The sequence below is a fragment of the Pezoporus flaviventris genome, unplaced genomic scaffold, assembly GCF_033815535.1.
Source record: "Pezoporus flaviventris isolate CSIRO_AGI_PZ_B2104156 unplaced genomic scaffold, CSIRO_AGI_Pfla_v1 ptg000147l, whole genome shotgun sequence".
NCBI classification, from domain to species: domain Eukaryota; kingdom Metazoa; phylum Chordata; class Aves; order Psittaciformes; family Psittacidae; genus Pezoporus; species Pezoporus flaviventris.
Window position 1 is genome coordinate 213,062 of NW_026892695.1, and position 15,141 is coordinate 228,202.

At 49.3% G+C, this 15,141-nt stretch overlaps 1 protein-coding gene across 2 annotated transcripts in view; it reads right to left on the bottom strand.

The window, feature by feature from the left end:
• Positions 1 to 11,146: 11,146 nt before the first annotated feature.
• LOC133282942 (ran-binding protein 10-like) overlaps positions 11,147 to 15,141 on the bottom strand; it is a 70,214-nt gene continuing 66,219 nt past the window's right edge. For both annotated transcript variants that reach the window (XM_061479314.1, XM_061479313.1), the window contains exon 8: positions 11,147 to 11,397. In XM_061479314.1, the coding sequence (XP_061335298.1) occupies positions 11,174 to 11,397 (224 nt within the window). In that variant the 3' untranslated portion in view covers positions 11,147 to 11,173. The remainder of the gene's footprint in view (positions 11,398 to 15,141) is intronic.

Sequence of the window (15,141 nt, forward strand, 5' to 3'; positions counted from 1 at the left end):
AGGAGAAAAATGACTGCTACTGCTGAACCCAGGACACTACCACAGGGAGGCTCTCCATGAGAAGACAGAGAGACCATCTCATTACACCAGAACTTTTTGGCACCAGAATAACCCAATATCTAGGAGCATCTCTTGGGTTTTTTTTGCAGTGAAAACAACACAAAACAAAATGCTCTAGGATAGTCAGCACAGCTTTGCCGAAAGACTAAGTGAAGCATTAATATGACACATGACGGACTTGGCTTAAAGGAACCACAAAAAGAAGGAACAAAAAAAAACCAAAACAACTCAGATAAAGACAGCGTTGTTACAAAGATGAGAGAGAATTTTGACTGTAGCCAGACAGCAGCAAGCTGAATGTTGACCAACAGCAGAGGAAGTTGCCAAATGTGAAAGGCAAAGCCATGTACCATGGTATTTCCAACCTAAGTACCCACAATCAGCTCCTCAGCATGCCATAAACCTGGGTCTATGAAATGGAGAGCCTGCAGAACAATCTCTCACCAGGACAAGTTCGTGTGCTGCCTCAGGTTTAGCACAGGCACACAAGGGCTCCAGAAAAGAGTTAAGTGTCTCTACAACTGCAGTGAGGAAAGGACTACAGGCTGGGTAACAGCCCTCACTAGGACAACGAACAGAACTGAGAATCAGTAGAGAAGCTTTCAGTCACATGAGCTGTTCCCAGAACTGAAACAGAAGCCCCAGATTTGCAAGTTAAATTCTGTGTGGTGCAGTTCTCTGCTCCTGTCCGTCTAGAAAAGCTGTAGTACACAGAGCTTCTCCCTCTGCTTCTTTCAGCTGAGTTGATCTAATAAAAATCTCTCCTCCATCTCTAAACCTCATGTTGCCTGTTTTCTTAGGCCACCATGGCTCAAGCACTGCCTTTACACATCATATACCTTCACCAAAAGGTAGTGATAGGCATTTCGAACCACTGCCAACACCATCTGCATATTCACTGCCACAGCTGCCTTCTGCAGTGTAGGGGACACCTGATCCCTGCTCTGCCTTGGTTTCAGACCTCATGTTCCAGCTGCAAACGCAGAAAATCCTTAAAGCTCTGCACAGAGGTCACACAGCACCTTCCTTTCTTCAGCAGCACGCAAGCTCTCTGGCTGCATGAAGCCCTGGCAAAAGCTAACCCTCATTTTAAGGGCAAACTTCAACACAATCTCTTCATCTTTCATTGACCTTTCCAAAACAAAATCATAAACAGCAGTAAAATACATGTTGAGTCTGAGCTCTCCTGGGCCCTCCTCAGGGGTACTGACCTAAAATTCATTTGGTGCAGAATTACACGGCCTCCTGTGCAGCCAGACCAAGCCTGAAGTCTCCCAAGGGTACATCAGAGGATGCAAAGCACGTGGTTCTGCTACACAGCCTCACCACTTAAAAGTACAGGCTCAGAAACACAGGCAGATGGTTTGAATGCCAGCTTAGTGGCACTCGAGTCCCTGGGCTTGATACATACTGCAAATGGACACATTAGTCCATCTTACTCGGAGGTTACTCACACACAGATCCTTGCTTTGGGCCTGAAACTAAAATAATTTTCTCAGCACTCCTTAAAGAAATGTTCCTGCTTCCTTCTGAATGGCTCAAATCTTACAAAGCTGGTACTGACCTAATCCACAGCTGGTGCCACTTGCAAGGATGAGCACAGGTCAGCTTAGTGTTCCCAAGACACTGGCAAAATTTAAAAGTGCTTATTTAGATCAGTGTTACTTGAGGGGTATTACTATTATTACTGAGTCCTAGTGACAGAGCCCCCCTATATGATGAAAAAGGGGGGGTTGTGATTTAACACCAAAACTGACAGCCCAACTGGCAGCACCCACAGATGTTTCCTGGAGGCCAACGACCTGCTTCTACCAACACAATAGTAGATGACTTCATATTCATCAGTCCAGTCCTGTCCCTCTAGCTGCTGTGAGAGCTGGATTTACCCATTTCACAGGACTGAGGACTGAGAGATGATGCTGTAGTTCAGCCGCTAACATAAGGCAATATCAAGTCTTCTACTCTTCCCACTCACAAAGACAAGGACTTGTGAGGCTCGTGCTCTTGAGAGAGGCATGTACCGTGAAGGACCAAGCTCCTTCATTTCTCATAATTAGTGCATGACAGGACCTACCTCATCAAATCTCCTGAAGGGCTGCATGACATGTATGACTGGGACTGAGTCTGTGAGCAATAAATACATCGATGACTTTGTGGAGGTGGAAGAGACCTTTATAATAAACAGGATTCAAATAAAATAAATTCCCTCTGAGCTGCTACTGCAAGAAGAGTTCAGATAACTAACACAGAAAATGATGCTGTATGTGCATGATGGAGGGAGAAGGGAAGAACAAGCTGTCAGCAACTTGATGAGGTTCCTCAGTAAATCAGCAGAAACCAGCTCAGCAAAACTCTCCAGATCCATGAGAAACAACTCAAATCAAAATAAAAGAGAAATCCCTACATTGTAAGGTACTACATTAGAATAACCAGCAAAATACTGAGTGCTGCTGGAGCTACAGCAATGGCAGAGAGGCAGGTAAGATCTGCCAGTCGTTCCTGGGGTCGGGAATAGCCACATAGTGAGGGACTCACTCAATATGTTCACAGGTTCTGTGTGTGTGTGTGTGTGCTAGAGGGGGTGGGGGTGGCAGGGAGGTCAGGCTGTTGAACGAGGTGGTGGTGTAGAGTAGCAGCAACAGAAGATGAAGGGCAGCATTCAACGATGTCAACTCCATCTTGGTTCTGGTGGCTAGTGCAAATAGTCATCCACTCTGGCAAAGGAGCAGGAGCCCAAGCCCACGCGAGCCATAAGCCGCAAACACTCTGAGGCCTGGCCCAGGGTAAGCATCAGTGGGGGCTGCTTTGGCAGGTTCTGAGATTCTGTGGGGGCAAAAAACAGAAAAAACTGAAATCTGTTTAGGAGATGTGTCCAGCTGAGTGCGGGCTGCCTGCACTCGGTCCCACTCAGTCCCACCCAGGCACCAAGCCCAGCACCCCTGGCAGAAGGCCGAGGTGAGTAGCTCCAGAGAGGATGCCTTCAAAACCAGAGCAAGGGGAAACAGAGCGTCCAGGAGCCTCAATTCTGAGCAGCGAGAGCCACTGAGGGAGCCTCAAGTCCTTGACAGGACTTGCCCAGGAGCTGGCAGCTCAGCCGACACAAGCAGCTGACTCACAAGGGGCAGCGCCAGGAGGAACAGCACCATCCCTGAGTGGGTAAAAACCTGCCCCAGGGAGCCCAAGTGACCAGAAGCAAGGCAAACAGGGCATAGCACGGCAGTCTGCGCAGGCAGCAAGTGCGATGGTGAGCACTCGCCTCAGGACCAGGGCCTGGTCTGGGAGCTCTGCTCTGGCTGCCTGGACGGTGGCCAGCGTAGGCACCCAAACAGAGCTGATGAGAAGGGAGGCTGCAGCGCAGACCTCGGAGTGTAGTAGGTGCCTCCACTTGTCGCCTGAGGCAAGGGTACAAAATGGGCAGGGCTGCACTCGGTGAGCCCTGGTGGAGGTCCTCCTGCAGCAGGTGGCTGAGCTGTGGGAGACTCAGGCTCAAAGATGTCAGGGAAGCTGACAGGGAGCTGGACTGCTTGCTCCAGGCCCAAACTGTGCAGGGACCACAAGCGTACATCACAGCTCATACAGAAAAGGAGGGCATTAACCCAAGAAGCTGGGAACTAGTAACACCCCCCCTCCCCCCAAAAAAAAAAAACCAAACCAAACCAAACCAAAAACCCGCAAAAAAAAAAAACAAAAACAAAAACCCAAACAAAAACAACCAAAAAACCGAAACCCACCCAAAGAAAGGAAGAAAAGGACAATTAAAAGCAAGGGGCTTCCTCCTAAATGTGACATCCCCACCCAGAACCACTTTGCAGTTCTGCAGGGGGCTAACGAGGAAAAACACACCTCGCCACATGAACAACCTGCTGATGCACCAGGAAAGAGGATCACTACTGGTGCTGCCAGGAAAAAGCAGGGGGTTATTGTAGCAGGTGACTCTACTTCAAAAGGCACAGAGGCACCTATCTGTTGGCCTGACCCAGTCTCGAGGGAGGTGTGTTGCCTACCAGGGGCACGGATCAGGGATGTCGCAGAGAGGCTGCCTGATCTAGTAAGTTCCGCTGACTATTATCCACTTCTAGTGGTCCATGTGGGTGCTAGCGATATAGATAGCAGTAGCCTGGAGAACATTAAGAAGGACTACAGAGCCCTGGGAGAGGTGGTCAGGTGCTCTGGAGCTCAGATAGTTTTATCATCAATATTCCAGGTTAAAGGGGAGGACCTTAAAAAAGCCAGGAAGATTTGGCAGATTAATAAATGGTTAGAACGGTAGTGCCATAGTCAGGGGTTTGGTTATTTAGAAGAAGGGAATAGGTCTGGAAGGCCAGGTCTACTGGAAGCTGGTGGAGCTAGAGTCTGACAAAGAAGGGGAAGAGCTGTTTTGGTAGGAGGCTTGCCTAGCTGGTCAACGCAGCTTTAAATGAGATGTGTTGGGTGAGGGAGGCATCTATCCTTCCCAACACCCCCAGTCAGTTGCCAGCACCTGTAATAAATGCTTGGAGCGACGCAGAGCTATTTCAGTCGCTCCAGTCGATGAGCCGGCTTCATTCGGAGCTCAGCTCAGATGCCTCTATAAAAATGCCCATCGTATGGGGAATAAGCATGAGGAGTTAGGGATGTGTGCACGGCTAAAGGGATATGATATCAGGGGCATAACAGAAACACGGTGGGATGGCTCCTATGACTGGAGTGATGGAATGGAAGGTTATAAGCTCTTCAGGAAAGACAGACCAGGCAGACGGGAAGGTGGAATTGTTAATTATGACAGTGATAGACTGGAGAGTATGGAACACTGCCTGGGGACGGCTGATCAGTCAACAGTTTGCGGGTCAGGGTCAAAGGGAGAACAGCGATGGGGGACATTACTGTGGGGATCTTCTTATAGGCTGCACAATAAGGAAGATGCCGTGGATGAAGCAATCTATAGACAGACAGGAGCAGCCTCACACTCACAGGGTCTTATCCTCATGGGCGACTTCAATCACCCGGACATCTGTTGGAGGGTCAGTACGGCCAGGCACAAGCAATCCAGGAGATTCCTTGATTGTGTGGAAGACAACTTCCTCCTGCAAGTAACAGAGGAGCTGACAACGAGAGGTGCCATGCTTGACCTCGTGCTCACCAACAGGGAAGGGATGGTGGGGAATGTAAGACTCCAAGGCAGCCTTGGCTGCAGCAATCATGTGACGGTAGAGTTCGAGATCCTCAGGGCAGTGAGAAGGGCACACAGCAAGCTCACTGCCCTGGACTTCAAGAGAGCAGACTTTGGCCTCTTCAGGAACCTGCTCAGTAAGGTTCCATGGGATAAAGCCCTAGAGGGCTGGGAGGCCCAAGACTGCTGGGGATATTGAAAGATCACCTGCTACACTCAGTAGCGTTGCGTTCCAACTAGAAGGAAATGGGGCAAGAAGGCCAGGAGACCTCCATGGATGAATAAGGAGCTGCTGAGGAAGCTTAGAGGGGAAAAATGAGGCTTATAAAAGGTGGAAGCAAGGACAGGTGGCCTGGGAAGAATACAGGGACATTGCCCAGGAAGCTAAGGCCCAGCTAGAATTAAATCTGGCAAGGGATGTGAAGGAAAACAGAAAGGGCTTCTATAGGTATGTAGCAAATGAAAGACAGACGAGGGATTACGTGGGCCCTCTCCGGAAGCTATCAAGAGAAATGGCTACCCTGGATTTGGAGAAGGCTGAGGTTCTCAACAACTTCTTTGCCTCAGTCTTCACTGGCAAATGCTCTGACCACACCACCCAAGTCTTGGAAGGCGGTTGCAGGGACCCTGAGAATGAAGACTTTAGGCCCACTGTAGGAGAGGATCAGGTCTGAGACCATCTTAAGAACCTGAATGCGCACAAGTCCATGGGACCTGATGAAATCCATCCGTGGGTCCTGAAGGAGATGGCAAAGGAAGTTGCTAAGCCACTGTCCATCACGTTTGAAAAACCGTGGCAGTCAGGTGAAGTTCCTGATGAGTGGAAAAAGGGAAATATAACCCCCCTTTTCAAGAAGGGGAAAATGGAAGACATGGGGAATTACAGACCAGTCAGTCTCACCTCTGTGCCTGCCAAAATCTTGGAGCAGATTCTCCTGGAAGGCATGCTAAGGCACATGAAAAGCAACCAGGTGGTTGGTGACAGCCAACATGGCTTCACTGAGGGGAAATCCTGCCTGACCAATTTGGTGGCCTTCTATGATGGGGCTACGGAACTGATAGACAGGGGCAAAGCAGTTGACGTCATCTACCTGGACTTGTGCAAAGAAGCATTCGACACTGTCCCGCACGACATCCTTGTCTCTGAATTGGAGAGGCATCAATTTGATGGATGGACCACACTGTGTATAAAGAATTGGCTGGATGGCCACACGCAAAGAGTTGTGGTCAATGGCTCAGTGTCCAGTTGGAAACAATTAATGAGTGGTGTCCCTTCAGGGGTCGGTGTTGGGACCGGTCTTGTTCAACGTCTTTGTCGGCACCATGGACAGTGGGATTGAGTGTGCCCTCAGCAGTTAGAAAAGAGATTCAGAGCAGCCCTGCGCGGATGATGAGAAACTGAACATGAGCTAGCTTCAGTGTGTGCTCGCAACCCAGACACCAACCATATCCTGGGCTGCATCAAAAGGAGCGTGACCAGCAGGTCGAAGGAGGTGATCCTGCCCCTCTACTCTGATCTCATGAGACCTCACTTGGAGTACCGTGTACAGTTCTGGTGTCCTCAACATAAAAAGGACATGGAACTGTTGGAACAAGTCCAGAGGAGGGCCACGAGGATGATCAGGGGACTGGAGCACCTCCCGTATGAAGACAGGCTGAGAAAGTTGGGGCTGTTCAGCCTGGAGAAGAGAAGGCTGCGTGGAAACCTCATATCAGCCTTCCAGTATCTGAAGGGGCCTACAAGGATGCTGGGGAGGAACTCTTCATTAGGGACTACAGTGGTAGGACAAGGGCTAACGGGTCCAAACTTAAACAGGGGAAGTTTAGATTGGATATAAGGAAGAAGTTCTTTCCTGTGAGGGTGGTGAGGCACTGGAATGGGTTGCCCAAGGAAGTCGTGAACGCTCTACCCCTGGCAGTGTTCAAGGCCAGGTTGGATGGAGTCCTGGGTGACATGGTTTAGTGTGAGGTATCCCTGCCCATGGCAGGGGGGCTGGAACTAGATGATCTTAAGGTCCTTTCCAACCCTAACTATTCTATGATTCTAAGGCACTGGCTCTGGAAGGAAGCTACTCCTGAGCAACAGTGGCTCTGCACCGCTGCTCCTCTGCACACCCTACCACCCGTGACACATCCCACATGGAGCCACAGCTCACCAGGGCCTTTGAGAAATCGCTACTGTGGTGGCCAGAGCAAGAAAAAGGCAGTTGAGCTCCTGTTGCCTTAGTGTCTGCCAGAAAACCCTCAAACCATGAGATATTATAGCATGGAAGAATAAGGAAAGGCAGGAGAAATTGGGAACAAATGAGAGGCAACGTCTCCATCTCTCCCGCTTATGCAAGTCTACACAGCTGTCCAAGCACTAGACAAACTCACTCACTGGGCACTGCTTCTTTTCAACATAATGTTTGCTATGTATGCAAGAGGGAATCCTTAGCTGACCTTGACAGACAAGGTATCTTGCCATCTGTGTGATGAAGCATGTCCAGACGCCATCTTTCATATCTCCCTGGTGACACCCCTCAGCAACTTGACCATGATTCTCAAGTGCTGGACAAACAACAATTGAGTTACCCAGCTGGACTCAGTCCATGCTGACTGTCAGGGGAAGGGACTCTCCTTCCCAAACTATATGCACATCATGGGAACACACAGAGGCAACGCTTGAAGGGAAGACAAACCCTGTCTGCATTTAACTCTGCATGTTTGGCATAAGCTCAAAGGTAAGTGGTATTATGGCTCCCCTCTGCTTTACAGCCAGCACTGTGGAAACCTGCTTCACTTACAGTTTATTGCAACAGAGCAACTGCATTCCCTGCCAGAAAGTAGGATGATGGCAGGACAAGACTCTGCCAACCCAAACAGCATGGAAGAGCTCTGGTAATGCCAGCAAAATGATTCAGGTGAGTTCAGAGCAAGAAGCAAGAGGAGCAAGAAATGAATCAGAGATCTTGGCTTCTTCAGTAAGCAAGGGAGGAAAATCATAAGGAACATCCTTGGAAGCAGCACTGAGAAAGACCCAAGGAAGGGAGTCAAAATTAGATTACATCAGAAGGATCCCTTCTCTGCAGGCTTCCCTCCCACCTCCCTTCCTGCATCACTGCCCTATCAGTCCCCAGCAACAGGAAGAGGCAAAAGCTAACCACAAATATTTCTGAGCTTTTCCTGACACTCACAGGCTTGCCTGACACAGAACAGCCCTTGAGAGGTAAGTCCAGTGGGTAGCACTCACATAGGAACCAGGCCTTACCCAATATAGCACTATTAAGAGCAGCACACACAGGTTCCCTCTGGACTGGGTCCAACTGTTGACCAACGGGGCAGTTCCAAGGGTCTGAGTAAGCCAACAAGCTAAATGCATCCTGTGCGAGAGAACAGAAAGGCACAGTAAGGTCATGCATGGCTGCAAAGACACAGGAAAACCAGGTCCATCAGCTGGGGCACCTCCTGCCACTGACAAGGTGACAGGTGCCTACCTCCTGAAAAGAAAGGGCCCTTCTTGGCAGCAAGGGACCACACTGAGCTATCAAGATAGTGGATTAAAAAGGGTGCCCCCTCCACCTGCCAGGGGAGCCAGCACGGTAAGACAGGTAGTCACCTGTAGAGAAGAGCATGCAGTTGCTCCAGGGAGGCAGGCAGGAACTGTGTTTCTTCTCTCCTGTGCTGAAAATTGGGTCTAGATGCTCTGTGCTCACCAAGCTTTCACCTCTGATCCCCATACAGGCCCCCTCTTCCTCACCAGGAGCAGAAGTGGGGGCTACCCAGAGCTCTGCAAAAGAACCCACAATCCCAGTGCTGGCCCACAGAACTACTGTGATGCAGCACAAGGCCCAGGCTTACCTGAAGCATCTCTTTGTGCACTGTGTTCTTTCCATATTCACTGCAAAGCTGCTCACTCAGTATTTGCAGCTCACGTCCAAACTGGATCATTCGCTCCGTGGCAGCATGGCTCCCTCCACAGAGTTGCCTCTGGGGGCAGAAGTCTTCTAGAAGAAAGGCAGTGGAGAAGTAACAACCGTCTTCCATTCCCCACTGCTGCCCACTCTGTGACATGCCACCCATAAACTCCTTCCCCTTCTGGAGCAGGTAGCTGCTCTCCACTCTAAGTTTATCCCACTGGAAGCTTTTTGTGATCCCTGCACTGCAAGAGCCAGTAATATTTTTTTCACAGCACCTTTTAGGTACAGGAAAACTTGAGCTCAGTTTGCTTAATGCCTGAGGATTAGCTACATTTTGAGTCTTCTGATAAAATCATGGGAGCTTGCAACTCCAACAGTGTTTCCCCTTCACATGTGTAATATAGTGCACACAACATGGAAACTCCTGGTCTAACCAATCCCAGACTCCAAAAACTTTCAGTCAGAGATGCTAACACCACCAACTTCCCAGAACTGGTTGCCCACAAGACCCATTCGAACTGGAGGAATCCCCAGTTTCAGAGGTAGTGTAGCTGATTAATCCTTTCTCTCCCAGCTAAAGCATCCACAAACACGACAGTTGTAGCTGACCACACTTTGCTGAGGACACTTTGTGACTGGGCATCAGCCAGCTTTGCGCAGCTCTGTTCGGTTCCTCAGTTGGCAAAAGTGCCAGGACTGCTTTGAGCTGGTTTCACAACCAGTGCTGAATAACCCTTTGACTCCTATTGCTTTCCCTGCTCCACATCACCAGCACTGCTGAGACTATGAAAAGCCAGAGCTAGTTTAGTTCCAGGACAGATTCATCTTCCCCATGAAACAGGCATCTCGAGAACTTCATTCACTGGGCTGGGTATGTGGTTTTTTTCTCTACAATCCAATTACAATTTAACTCTCAATACCAACTCTTTCTATTTCCCTTTACCCCTCTTGCCTCTGAGGCCCTACCCATGCTGGATTCATCTGTCTGCAGGATCTCTTCATGTTTGTAGGTTCCATTCATTATCCTGGTGGATGAATGTTCCAGGACTCCGTTTGGATAATGCTCAGCCTCCACTTCCATCTCACTGTCACTGAGGTGAAAGGAAGAAAGTGGGTCCGTGCAAACCTCATGAAGTTCAACAAGGCCAAGGGCAAATTCCTGCACTTGGGTAGGGGCAATCCCAAACACACAGGCTGGACAGAGACTGAATGGAGCAGCCCTGAGAAGGACTTGGGGGTGTTGGTCAATGAGAACCACTCCATGACCCACCAGTGAGCACCTGAGCCCAGAAACCACCCATGTCCTGGGCTGCATCTCCACAGCGTAAACAGCAGGTTGAGGGAGAGGACTCTTCCCGTCTACTGTGCTCTGGGGAGACCCACCCCTGCAGTCCTGCATCCAGCTCTGGGGCAACACCACAGGAGGGACATGGAGCTGTTGGAGCAAGGCCAGAGGAGGCCACAGAGATGCTACGAGGGCTGGTGCAGCTCTGCTCTGGAGACAGGCTGAGAGAGCTGGGCTGGTTCAGCCTGGAGAAGAGGAGGCTCCAGAGAAACCTTAGAGCAGTTCCCAGTGCTTAAAGGGGCTACAAGAAACCTGGAGAGGGGCTTTGGACAAGGGCCTGTAGGGACAGGACAAGGGGGAATGGCTTTAACCTGCCAGAGGGGATACTGAGATGAGATCTTAGGCAGAAGTTCTTCCCTGTGGAGGTGCTGAGGCACTGGCAAAGGCTGCCCAGAGAAGCTGTGGCTGCCCCATCTCTGGCAGCGTTCAAGGCCAGGTTGGACGGGGCTTGAAGTAACCTGCTCTAGTGGAAGGTGTCCCTGCCTGTGGCAGGGGGCTGGAACTGGATTATCTCTAATGTCCCTTCCAACCCAAACCAGTCTGTGATTCTATGAGCCCCCAAGCCCAAGCCAGAGCAGGGGAACTGGAACAGGCTTGTTTCTGCTGGGAATAGTAGTGATCTTGTAGATAATGAGGAGTTATTCTGCTGTTCAGAAGAGCAGGACAAATGCCTGGCTCCTCAGAAAGCAGACTGAGCCCTCTCCCACCATCTCAGCCTCCTCAGGCATCTACAAAGGAAAACAAATACCTGGTTTCTTGGTTACTCATACTACTGTGCTGCTGAGATTTAGTAGAATCTGTAGAATTAGACTCAGAGTAATTCACAGATGAGGGGGAGGAGGAGAAGGAAGATGAAGATGATGAACTCAGTGTTGGGTATTTACTGTGACTCTGTTTGCTTTTCGTGGACATGACTCCATTTCTACAGGTTGGGCTATCTGCTCCTGAAAGTCAAGAGGAAAGGGAAAAACGAGACCAGACTGACAATATAATTCAATTGTGAAGCCAACAATTTAGCAAGAGAGCAGGCCCCAAAGGAAGACAGCAAAATAAGGATGCAGAGCTTAAATTATGGCTTATTGTTCTTAAATTCAATGGGGCTTAGAGAAAACACAAATGAATATGGAAAGAACCTCACTGCTCAGCGGCAACATCCAAGCTTAAGGAAGTTCTAAAACCAGGCTGTAAATAAAGGATGAGCGGAAACAGCTCACACAAGTATAGAAATTACTGTTGAAATATGAAGCATAGATGGTTTGTAAAGAAGTTTACCAACTCTCAACTGCTCCCCCCAAAAAGGTCCCTAACAAGCTGTGGACCTCACTAACGCAGGACACAAACAGGTCATTACTGAAAGTTTTATATGGATTCAGAAAGGACTGGCTAAGCTTACAAGGGCTATTTAACACCCAGACCACTGCAAATGATTAGAGGCTCAAATAATAATTTGGGAAAACCTCAATATGTTTTTTCTGCCTTCCTATACCCTTCCCTAGGCAACTACTATTGACCGCAGGATCTTGGCTAGATGATGGGACCTGGGCATGGCTGCTCTTCTAGAAATACTGATATATCCAAATTCATCAGCTGATCATACAGTTATATTTATAGCTAGGGAATTTCTGGTTTTATCATGACAACAGAGAGTCAAACAAGGAGCAATTCTGTGCATTTTAATGACAAGGATGCAGCAGACTGTGCACAACAGTTCTGCTTAACATTTCAAATATGCACTGATGAAATGATCACTATTTTCAAAGCACAAGGACTGACAGAGAGAACTGTGAAGGTGATGTCCCATGGATGGAGCCATACATATGAATGCTGCCTCGTGCTACAGGTGTAGGCATCTCCTGGCTGAAAAAAAGGTATTACCAAGAGCTTCTATAGACTGATGGGATGATTCTGACTGTCTAGTCGGAGAAAAATACCCAGGGCTCCTCACAATACAATACAGGAAAAAAAAAGATACTGGCTTAGGAAGGTGAGTGACATCTTGGAGGCGTTCATAGAATCATAGAATAGTTAGGGTTGGAAAGGACCTTAAGATCATCCAGTTCCAACCCGCCTGCCATGGGCAGGGACACCTCACATTAAACCATGTCACCCAAGGCTCCGTCCAACCTGGACTTGAACACCACCAGGGATGGAGCATTCACAACTTCCCTGGGCAACCCATTCCAGCGCCTCAACAGCCTTACAGTAAAGAACTTCCTCCGTATATCCAATCTAAACTTCCCCTGCTTAAGTTTTAACCCCTTACCCCGTGTCCAAACACTACAGTCCCTAATGAAGAATCCCTCCGCAGTACTTACCAATTCAAGTAATTGTCTTCCTTTCAATTCAGTGTTTGCTTGTCCACAACAGTGGGAATACTGAAACAAAATACACATAGATGGCCTGTTACAGGCCACCTGATCGGGAGAACTCTGTGGACGAAGCAATCTATAGACAGATAGGAGCAGTCTCATGCTCACAGGCTCTAGGCCTCATGGAGGACTTCAACCATCCTGATATCTCTTTGAGGGACAGTACAGCCTGGCACAAGCAATCCAGGAGATTCCTCGACTGTGTGGAAGACAACTTCCTCCTGCGAGTAACAGAGGAGCTGACAACGAGAGGTGCCATGCTTGACCTTGTGCTCACCAACAGGGAAGGGCTGGTGGGGAATGAAAGACAGACGAGGGATGACGTGGGCCCTCTCCGGAAGCTATCAAGAGAAATGGCTACCCTGGATTTGGAGAAGGCTGAGGTTCTCAACAACTTCTTTGCCTCAGTCTTCACTGGCAAATGCTCTGACCACACCACCCAAGTCTTGGAAGGCGGTTGCAGGGACCCTGAGAATGAAGACCTTAGGCCCACTGTAGGAGAGGATCAGGTCTGAGACCATCTTAAGAACCTGAATGCGCACAAGTCCATGGGACCTGATGAAATCCATCCGCGGGTCCTGAAGGAGCTGGCAAATGAAGTCACTAAGTCACTGTCCATCACGTTTGAAAAACCGTGGCAGTCAGGTGAAGTTCCCGATGAGTGGAAAAAGGGAAATATAGCCCCCATTTTCAAGAAGGGAAAACGGAAGACCCAGGGAACTACAGACCAGTCAGTCTCACCTCTGTGCCTGGCAAAATCTTGGAGCAGATTCTCCTGGAAAGCATGCTAAGACACATGAAAAACAAAGAGGTGGTTGGTGACAGTGTCCTGTGTTCAGCTGTAACAGGTATTTTTCTCCTTCCTAGTAGCTGCTGCAGCGCTATGTTTTGGCTTCAGTCTAAGAACAATGCTGATAACACACTGATGTTTTCAGTTGTTGCTAAGTAATGCTCACCCCGATCAAGGACTTTTCAGTCTCATGCTCTGCCAGTGAGGAGAGGCACAAGAAGCCGGGAGGAAGCAGAGGCAGGACACCTGACCCAAACTAGCCAAAGGGGTATTGCATACCACAGTATGTTCACGTCCAGTACAGAATCTTGAATCTTGGGAGAGTTATACAGAAGGGGCTGATGGCTGCTCGGGTCATCGGGTGGTGAGCAATTGTATTCTCTCCCCTTGTTATTTCCCTTATCATTACTATTGGTGATAGTAGTAGTGGTTTTGTATTACACCTTTGTTACCGGACTGTTCTTATCTTAGCCCATGGGATTTACATTGTTTCCATTCTCTTCCCCATCCCCCTGGGAGTGGGGTGAGGAAGAGGAGGGGGAGTGGTTCTGAGTTACCAGCTGCGTGGTTCTGAGTTACCAGCTGGGCTTAAACCACGACAGTCAGCCAGCATGGCGTCACTAAGGGGAAATCCTGCCTGACCAATTTGGTGACCCTTCTATGTTGGGGCTACAGAACTCCTGGATTGAGGCAGAGCAGTTGATGTAATCTACCTGGACTTCTGCAAAACATTTGACACTGTCCCGCACGACATCCTCGTTTCTAAACTGGAGAGACATCAGTTTGATAGACGGACCACTCGGTGGATAAAGAATTGGCTGGGTGGCCACATGCAAAGACTTGTGGTCAACAGCTCAGCGTCCAGTTGGAGACCAGTAATGAGTGGTGTCCCTCAGGGGTCGGTGCTGGGACCAATCTTGTTCAACGTCTTTGTCAGTGACACGGACAGTGTGCCCTCTGCAAGTTGGCCGATGACACCAAGCTGTGTGGTTCAGCTGATACGCTAGATGGAAGGGATGCCATCCAGAGGGACCTTGACACGCTTGAGAGGTGGACTAATGCCAACCTCGTGAAGTTCAACCAAGCCAAGAAGCCAAGTGCAAGGTCCTACACCTCGGTCGGAGCAATCCCAGGCACAGCTACAGGTTGGGCAGAGAAGAGATTCAGAGCAGCCCTGCAGTGAAGGACTTGGGGGTGCTGGTCAATGAGAAACTGAATATTATCTGCTTCACTGTGTGCTTGCAGGCGAGAAACCAACCGTGTCCTGGGCTGCAGCAAAAGAAGCATGACCAGCAGGTCGAAGGAAGTGATCTTGCCCCTCTGCTCTGCTCTCCTGAGATCCCACTTGAAGCACTGTGTGCACTTCTGGTGCCCTCAAAATAAGGACACGGAGCTGTTGGAGCATGACCAGAGGAGGGCCACGAGGATGATAAGGGGGCTGGATCACCTCCCATATGAAGACAAGCTGAGAAAGTTGGGGCTGTTCAGCCTGGAGAAGAGAAGGCTGCGTGGAGACCTCATAGCAGCCT